The 9,526-nt window shown below is 46.0% G+C and overlaps 2 protein-coding genes across 2 annotated transcripts; both read right to left on the reverse strand.

Moving 5' to 3' along the window:
* Positions 1-535: 535 nt before the first annotated feature.
* On the reverse strand, positions 536-2,813 carry LOC103984864 (pectinesterase-like). Its single transcript, XM_009402425.3, has 2 exons — positions 1,699-2,813; positions 536-1,602 (listed from the first exon to the last, which is right to left on the reverse strand). The coding sequence occupies exons 1-2, from the start codon at positions 2,588-2,590 to the stop codon at positions 914-916; spliced, it is 1,581 nt and encodes a 526-aa protein (XP_009400700.2). The 5' UTR covers positions 2,591-2,813; the 3' UTR covers positions 536-913.
* Positions 2,814-3,232: 419 nt separating this feature from the next.
* LOC135612406 (elongation factor G-2, chloroplastic-like) lies at positions 3,233-8,222 on the reverse strand. Its single transcript, XM_065108680.1, has 4 exons — positions 7,897-8,222; positions 5,218-6,632; positions 4,253-4,765; positions 3,233-3,669 (listed from the first exon to the last, which is right to left on the reverse strand). Exons 1-4 carry the CDS (start codon positions 8,141-8,143, stop codon positions 3,502-3,504), a joined length of 2,343 nt encoding a protein of 780 aa, XP_064964752.1. The 5' UTR covers positions 8,144-8,222; the 3' UTR covers positions 3,233-3,501.
* Between the last annotated feature and the right edge of the window lie 1,304 nt (positions 8,223-9,526).

Consider the following 9,526-nt stretch of genomic DNA (forward strand, 5'->3'; position numbering starts at 1 on the left):
TGAACAATTGATTAGTGTCATGAGGTTTCTCGACTCAACTCTTCCGACACTCAAGTCTGTAAAGAAAATAAAGAAGATTTAACGGAACGTAAGAGAGTTTTTTTTTTTTGTGTCCGTCCCTCGAACTGGTTTCGGGGATTGATTTTTATAGCTGATTTTTGGGAGGAGAGTTGGCTAGCAAACATATTTTTTTGTTTAATTATGTTAGACAAAAGATGGTTGGGAGCATATCGTCTGTCAGGACAGCATCATACCTAAAATAAAATGAATAGAGGATCAACACCAGGTGCTTGAAAAGTTAGACCACATCTCTAAGATTAATGCTTCTTGTAATTAACCATGCGAACCCCTATCAAATCATGGCCAGGGGTGATGGATAGCTTGCTGAATAGCTTGCTGAACGATAGTGCGATCGAGATGAAGTCAACAAGTTGGGTCTGGTTGCCGTGTGACTTACCACGTGTGTTGATTCCAACGGCGTATGACCGATCGAATCAGCAGTGTAGCTCTCGTGTTATTGCTTTCCCTTTTGGCAGCAGCTGGCCAGGGCGATCTCAGCTCTCCCCTCCGACGCACATCGGCAGCTGAGCAAGCCGTAGACCCGCCGCTCCAGCATCCGCCGGCCCGGGTTACCACTATTTTAGTCACACACTCTTCCGATTCCTACCTTTTGGATCACTCACTCCGATGTCGAAGCGGCAACCACCGATCCCTTGTACGCCACATCTCACTGCGTTTGGCGACCGACTTCGACATGGTTAGATTCCAGAACAGCAAACAAGATCTACGAGTCATACGGTTCATGGCGACATTCCATTCTGCTTATTGCTTGTGGTTTACAATGAGACGCAGTAAAAACGTTGCGATGGTGAATGCAGACAAAGCTATTCTAGTAAGAATGCGAGCTACGGAGTCACAAGCTCGGGTTGAAGGGCACGCCGGTGGACGGAATCCATGAACCGCCGGCTATGAACCGCCCCACCGTGAAGGGGCGCACGATCGACGCCCGCCGGATGACGTGGTAGCCTGGCCACTTTACCCGCCTCGACATCCTCGCCCCCGGCCCGGTGTTCTCGAACTCGGCGTAGTACAAGGTGCTGAGGGCGAAGCTGCCCCGGAACGGCAGCCACCCGGCGTGGTCGATGATGCTGTCGATGTAGTTCTGTAGGTAGAGCGTGCGGGAGTACTGCATCCATGGCCTCCCGAGGTACGACCTCACCGTCCGCCGCACCGGCAGGAGCTCCGTCGCCGGTTTGATGTTGGAGGACTGGATCACGATCCCGGTGTTCTGGTTGGGGTCGCTGCGGCCCTGGGCTGTGATGACGTTGGACTCGCCGTGGCGAGGCCGCCTCGCGTAGATGTTGCAGCGCTGGAGCACCGCCGCCGCGTTGCCGAAGATGAAATCGATGGTGCCATATATGTCGCACTCCCTGTAGAACTGCCTTTGGGTGTACACGAACAGCGTGTCCTGGTATCCCTCGATGCTGCACCGGTAGAAGACGGAGCGATCCGACGCCGACAGCAGCGCCACCGCTTGCGACCCCGGACCGAATGTGTTCCTGAACGTGATCCCGCTCGCTACGAATCCATCACCAAACACACCTGCAATGAGGATGGAAAGGTTGACGTAACTCATCGGTAATGCATGCATGCATGCACGCTTGCGTGCCCGTTAACCGAGGATGTGGAGTCTCTTACTGAAGGTTGCACAGCTAAGGGTGGTGTAGCCATTGGCGACGCTCCTGCTTCCGGTAATAATCGTCTTCCCGATGCCTTCGCCGACCATGACGAGATTGCTCAAGCTGCTGACTACCTGCAGGTACTCGTTGTACACACCAGCCTTGATGCGTATCACGAACTTGGAGCCCCTCCTGCCCTGCATCCGCTTCGACGCAGCATCGAGAGCTTCCTTAATGGTTCGGAAGTTGCCTGAGCCGTCCTTGGCCACCACGAGGTCCGCGGCCGCCGAGAGCTGCAGGAGCCTCCGGTTACCGAACGTCGTCCAGCTGGAGAACCTTCCGCGGTATGCATCGGCGGCGGCGGGCCTGTTGATGGCGAGACAGTTGCTGACGAGGTCGGAGACGTTGTACCGCACGACCGGGCCGATGAGCTCCGAGGAGGTGCGGGTCTCGCGGAAGCCCTTGGGGCAGGTCTGTATGTTGGTGAGCGCGGCGCTGAGCCACGTCTGGGAGTCGAAGGCTGTGCAGCCGGCACCGGGCGGGGGGGCGAGGGTGCGGTTTAGCTGGAGGACAGTGTTGGCGTAGAGATTCCAGCAGTCGAGCCAGGCGGTCTTCTCGGGGGAGCGGCGGCAGGCGGGACCGCGGCGCTTGAGATGGCTCTGAGCGCGGAGGGTGAGGTCGAGGGCGAGCCGGAGGGAGAGCTTATAGAACTGGGCCTTGTCCTTGGGGGCGCCGAGGTAAGGGTTGCGGGCGAGGTAGTATCGGCACGGCTCCGGGTGCGGCGTGTTGCTGCACCAGAACTCGATGTCGTCGGACACATGCGAGGAGAGGGAGGGGGACAGAAAGGAGGAGAGGAGGAGGAGGAAGAAGAAGAAGAAGAAGAAGAAGAGGAAAGGAGGTAGACTTTGCATGTCTGATGGTGTGGTGTTTGCGGTGGGGTTTGGGGAAGGAGGGAGGGCGTGGGGTCGATGCGCGTGTGGGGGCTTTTAAGCGAAGGATTCTTGCAGGGTTGGCATGGCTTGGTTGAGAAGGGCAATCGATGATGAGCAATCAAGCAAAGATTGAGCAATTGCAATCAAGCTAAGGGTTGGGTGAGATTTAATTTACGGACAAGTGAAGATAAGGGAGCAGCAAATAGGGATGGAAACTTAGAACACTTTGGGTGATGATTAAATATTGAGATATAGGCAGCTTGGAAACCATTGGGAGTTGAATCACCTGAAGACAAGTAATGTGTTACTGACAGATGTTTGAATTCCTACTCTTGCTGGTAAAATTTGAGGTTTCTTCCAATCTGAGACACACTTCATTTCAATCTGGCAGATGAAATTTGAGGGTTCACTCTTTTTCTTGTTTCCTAATTTATTGTGGTTGCCCATCTGGAAGTTGTAAACTCACCTTCAAGACAAATGAAAACGGCTGCTCCTTCAACTACAAAATTCAATCACATGGGGTGCATATGCATCATGCTATCTTCACACTCATCTTATCAGCTCTGTGTGATATTACTCCAGCAAGAAGATAGAAGGAGCATAGACAAAGAAAGACATATGTGAACAACCACATAAACTTTCATGTGATGGCAGTCATCACACCAATTATGTATTGTTACTTTGGATATGAATATTGGAAACATAATTAACTCAGATCTTGCTTCACTAAAATTGTTGAAAAAGCAGGAAGACCTGGCAAAAATAAGAAATTACCTACTGTCGACAGGAACACAGCCCTTTATATTTTCAATAAATATGAAAATTACAAACTGCTATGTCTGACTCCAAACATGAGGATCAAAAAGAATTTCAAGATTTGTGGCCTCGTCCTAAGCCGAGACAGCTTCCTGTTTGGCAGAGAGTTGATTCTGGATGTGCTGTGGGACAACATCAAACTGTGCAAGCTGCATTGTGTAAGATGCGCGTCCTTTTGTCATCCCACGAAGGGTGCTAACATATTGGAACATTTCGGCGAGTGGTACCAAAGCATCGACTACCTGCAATTTCAAGGCATCAGCAAAGAAAACCATGGGAAGCATACGTTTAAGAGCATCCGTAAGCAACCACCCCAGTTGTAGATCCATAGAATGTCATGGGACAAAAACAATAAACAAAGAACCAATGTACGAAAGAAGAAAAAGGACAACTAATGACTTCTGTAAAGTTGAAGAATAAATTAACAAAACAAGTCATGACGGTGAAGAGATCGCTCAGGTCTGCAGTATATGAAACCTACTCGAACATGCTACAAAATAATTAATTTGACAAGCAAGAATATAACTTGCAGGTCAGATTAGTTGAAAATTTTGACCCACTCCATGGGTCCTCAAACTGACCTGAGTGTTCCAACAATATATTGCAAGTTCTAGAAAACCAATAAAAAGTACAAATATAACCAATCAACAAGGGCTTTGGCCTAGCTGTTGGTTCCTTCTTCGACTAGAAGAGATTTTACGTTCAAATATTCATCGAGCCCAGGTATGTGAGCTAGGCAATTTTTTAGTTTCTGTTATGTCATTCATAAAAAAAAAAAAAAAAAAAAGAGTGCAAATGTCATGGAGGGTTCATTTTTTCACATACCTTAAGACCACCTGGCTTATCACCAAAGCTATTGATCTGGCCTCTTCTCGAGTTTAGATCACCAATAACATCGCCCAAGTGTTCTTCTGGGGTGACTACTTCCACTTTCATGATAGGTTCAAGCAATTTTGGACCTGCTTTTCTCATGCCATCACGGAAAGCACCCCTGGCTGCCAGTTGAAATGCTAGAACACTGGAATCAACTTCATGATAGGAGCCATCAACTAATGCCGCTCTGACATCAACAACTGGGTAGCCAGCTAACACACCATTGCTTATGCATTCTTCCAGCCCTTTCATGACTCCAGGAATGTATTCTTTTGGCACTGCTCCTCCCTTAATTTCACTCTTGAACTCATACCCACTGCCAGGCTCCAGTGGCTCAAATCTGACTGTGATGTCTGCAAATTGCCCTTGTCCACCAGACTGCTTCTTGTGGATGTACTGAACTTCTGATATTTTTGAGATGCTTTCTCTATAGTTCACCTGTGGTGCACCTACATTTGCTTCAACCTGTTCACCAAGTCACATATGAAATAAGTAACAAGGGACCATCAAAATAAGCAATAGCATATCCACGAACAGAAAGCACAGACAAAGATGTACAACCAAACAACAAACTCAAAAATAAATTCCATGAATGACTTGTGCGGAAATAATTTTTATAGAAATCACAGGCAACATTCAAAATATGCATGGACCAACAAACTGGAACTTCAGTTCTCAACTCAAGTAACATATCGCAGAACTTAGTTGACACTATATAACTTGCATCACCTTAAAATGTGATAATGCATATAAAACAAGGAATATTTGATCTCTTGCAGTTCATATTCGCTAATATATGCAAAAAATTCCAAAGAACCATGAAAAACACAGCCAAAGCAGAGACTGTTTGAAAGTTCTGAAACATACCAAAACCTACTTATGAGGACCTAAAGACCCAACATATATGCCAGACGTACCTTGAATTCCCTCTTCAAGCGGTCGACAATGATCTCAAGATGCAGCTCACCCATTCCTTCAATAACAGTTTGGTTTGTTTCTTCATCTCTTGAGAAGTGGAAAGATGGATCCTCTTGGGCAAGCTTAATTAAACCAATTGCCATTTTGTCAACATCTGCCTTGGTCTTGGGTTCTATTGCAACCTTAATGACAGGATCTGGAAAGTCCATTCTTTCAAGAACTATGGGCTTCTCTGGATCACAGAGTGTTTCACCTGTGATTGTATCTTTCAGTCCTGCAAGAGCGACAATATCACCAGTCAAAGCTACCTTGATATCCTCCCTACTGTTAGCATGCATCTCTAGAAGTCTTCCTATTCTCTCTTTCTTTCCTTTATTTGCATTGAGGACATAAGAACCTGCAGACAACTTCCCAGAATACACTCTCACGAATGTAAGAGATCCTACAAATGGATCACTCATGATCTTGAAAGCCAGTCCAGCAAATGGCTCATCATCACTAGGAGACCTTTCAATGGTCACCTCTGGGTTATCAGAATCAGAACCTTTCATCGGTGGCAAGTCAAGAGGTGAAGGAAGATAGTCCACAACAGCATCAAGCAATGGCTGAACACCTTTGTTTTTAAATGCTGATCCACATAAAACTGGGACAAAATGGCCTGATATGGTGCCTTTCCTAATTAACTGCTTCATTGTCTGCTCATCTGGCTCGATTCCTTCTAGATACTTTTCCATTACTTCATCATCTAATTCAACGATAGTCTCTATCAACTGGTTTCTGTACTCTTGAGCAATTTCTTGGAGATCAGCAGGTATGTCCTCATAGACAAATTTTGCACCAAGTTCCTCGCCTGACCAGATAATAGCTTTCATTTTCAGCAGATCTACAACTCCTTGAAATTTGTCTTCTGCACCGACAGGCAACTGAATGACTAAAGGTCTTGCGCCTAAGTTTGTAACTATCATATCCCTTGTTCGGAAAAAGTTAGCTCCAAGACGATCCATCTTGTTGATAAAACATATTCTGGGGACCCCATATTTGTCAGCTTGTCTCCAAACAGTCTCAGATTGCGGTTCCACACCAGCAACACTGTCAAACAAACATATAGCTCCATCTAATACTCTAAGAGCTCTCTCAACTTCAAGTGTAAAATCCACATGACCAGGAGTGTCAATAATATTGATCCTGTGATTGTTCCAAAAGGTGGTGGTTGCTGCTGAGGTTATAGTGATTCCCCTCTCTTGTTCCTGCTCCATCCAGTCCATTGTTGCTGTGCCCTCATGTACCTCACCAATCTTGTAATTTCTCCCAGTGTAGTATAGAACGCGCTCTGTGGTTGTAGTTTTTCCAGCATCTATGTGTGCCATGATTCCAATATTGCGGTAGTCCTTCAATAGCACTTGCCGCTTCGTTTCTGTAAGTGATAAATAAACAAGTGTTACTTGCATCTCAGTTAAATTGCTTTCAAACTATGTCCCTTGATATTCATCGTGAGGCCAATTTAAGGATTGAAGCACAAGCCAAATTGGTTACACTGAGAAGCAAGAACTAAGGGGAAAAATATTGTAAGGAAGAGTGCAAAAAAACATGGCAAAAGTGTCACACAAAGCATCTTGATTTTTTTTATCAATTTTCATGTGAAGAATCTTCTGCAATGTCATTTTCCAAATTACGTTCAAAAATAATGATAATGCATCTCATGATTTTCGTTTGGGGCTAGGAAAAAAATATAATGTTTCTATTTACAAATAGAGATCCACACATTTGGATACAAGGTTACACCAATAGCCCTATGCATCTATGGACGAGCCCACATTAAGGCCAAGGATGACCATTGCCTTCCTTGGCTTAGTAATTTACATGGTACCACAAGTACCCTGCCCATTTGGCCTTAAATGGAAGTCTGATTCCACATAGAAACTACCCAAGTGTTGTGTCAAAAGTTCCCCAAGTGAAACTTGCCATGCAATGTGGACCTCCTACAAACTTGGTAACCTGTGGGTTCACAAGTGAGGTGAAAGCAACACATAGCATGAGGAAGTTTTTAAGAGGATTCCTTTAGCACACGTATCTGGACTCGCATTCAACCCACACAATAATCCTCTTAATCGAGCCCTTCTTTCTTTTTCCTATTGTTGTATAGTAATAAATCATTCCCTTAAATAAAGAAAAATCCTTGTTTACTTGTGAGAATTGTACATTTCTCTCGTCTCCACTCTACATCCAAGTAATCCATTTTATACTACTGGAAATAAAATGGGTACTATTTCTATCTGAATTTTTAAGTTAGTATTTAATGATTTCTCAAATTGTCACCAAATTAACACATACACATATATTAGCCCCCATGATACGATATCCCAGCCTTGCCCTGTGTGTCTATGTAAACTTGTTGAGTTTAAAGATAAGCCACAAAAATGGAATGATAAGCAAGGAAACTAAATATTCAAGGATTTCACAAAGGATAACCTCACTAACTAGATTCAAGAATTTACTTTGTCAGCAACAAAGTAAAGAAATAGTAGCTTCTCAAACATTTAATCAAACAGGCTCAATGCATCTCGCGCTATCACAAACACTGCCTCCAAGACTCATAACAATCTAGAGATTGAAGACAGGAAAGGTACAGTAAGCCACACAAGCTAAGAGCGAAAGAGGAGAGACGGGGAGGAACGCACCATCACCGGCCATGGACACCACAGGAATCCTCCGGCACTTCTCCTGCAACGCAGGGGCCGCCGGACTCGACCTGAGGCGCAGGCTACCGAAGAGGTCGGAGGCGGCGGCGTGGCGAAGGCCCGCGGTGAAGAAGTAGTTGGGCCCAAGGAGGCCACGACGGGGAGCGAGGGGGAGGAGGCGCCGACGGGGCCCGTGGAGGCCGCCGCAAGTGGCCGAGGCCGTTATCCGCATGGTTTCCCCCGCCATGCCCGTAGTTTACTCGCTCTCCTCTTCCTCTCTCTCTCTCTCTCTCTCTCGATGTAAACCTCACCCTCTTACTAATTTATGCACGCTTCGTAGCCGAAGAATTCTTAGCCGGATGACAGCCGAATTTAAATTGGGGGATTTTGTCATTAAATTGTCACATTTAACCCCTAACTTTCGATGAAATCTCAAGATTCGTTGGTCTGGATCGATCGAAATTGACAGATTGGGTGCCCAGATTGGGTCTTAATTTGGTACGACCGAAGGATTGGGTCCGTGATTCGTGGCTCGATGCTTCGAATTGGTGCAGGGGTGGAAGCTAGAATTTGGTGCTTCCAAGGGCTGGGAAGCTGCCACGTTGACGGGCTTCCTATCCTTGGAATATGTGGGTAAGAGAAGTGGGAATGGGTTGGGCTCCATTCTTATATGTGAGATGACCACAGACTGATCCCATCAAAACTTGTGGCCTAAAGCTGTGGCGTGTTATGGTGCTCTTTACCCTCCCGCCCTCACCTTTATTACCGGCGGCAAAATTATATATATATATATATAGTAAATGGATTCAATCTGAAAGGTTCGAATAGATTTGAACACGCTACGCTGCCTTAGTACATCACTGGTTTGGAATGCATAATACGATGGCTGCATCCAATGCCGACGTGGATGGACACGAAGTTATCACTGGCTTGGGACCAGACACACTGTGTCATAGCAAGTCCGAGTTCATCTCACCTCATAAATATCCATTATCAGTGACAAATATCTGTATCTCTTAAAAGTATGGACTCGTCTCATTACCAGTAGAGATGCCATTTGTTGTTTCTTTGAGAGGCTGCAAACAGATGACACTCCGCGAAATTAAAGGTTTACAGAAATAAGCAGCAAAAAAAGGAAAATACTTCTTCCCATTTGAATCCTGGGAGCAAAGGCGAGGATAAGCAAGAGGTGGATAGCAGCAGTCCTGCTCTAGATAGAATCATAATCATGATCATGAGTACTATATTAGATCGCATGATATCATCTCCTTCTGCCATCTTGTATCTTATCGCATGCACCGCAGAAAAAATTTTGCCTGGGGAACGTACTTTACTGTCTGGAGTCGAACTCACCTTCTCCTCCATCGAAGGGCTTCGAGCGCAGAGTCTAATCACGCAGCGTCCCACTCGTCACGGGTGAACGCCTGGGAGGGACCATCACTGTGGCCACGGATTCTTCACATAATCGGAGCCCTGCACTCGAGAACACGCCACTTCTCATCGATTTGTCCTTACTGTGATGAGCACCGTTGCAGCTGTGTTTACCCTTCGAGTTCTGCGACACCACGAGAAGATATCCGCTTGTCAGTTTTCACCTGGCTTTTTCTCGACCTTTTCATGGATGTCAATT

This window comes from Musa acuminata, chromosome BXJ2-5, assembly GCF_036884655.1.
Source record: "Musa acuminata AAA Group cultivar baxijiao chromosome BXJ2-5, Cavendish_Baxijiao_AAA, whole genome shotgun sequence".
In the NCBI taxonomy this organism is placed as follows: domain Eukaryota; kingdom Viridiplantae; phylum Streptophyta; class Magnoliopsida; order Zingiberales; family Musaceae; genus Musa; species Musa acuminata.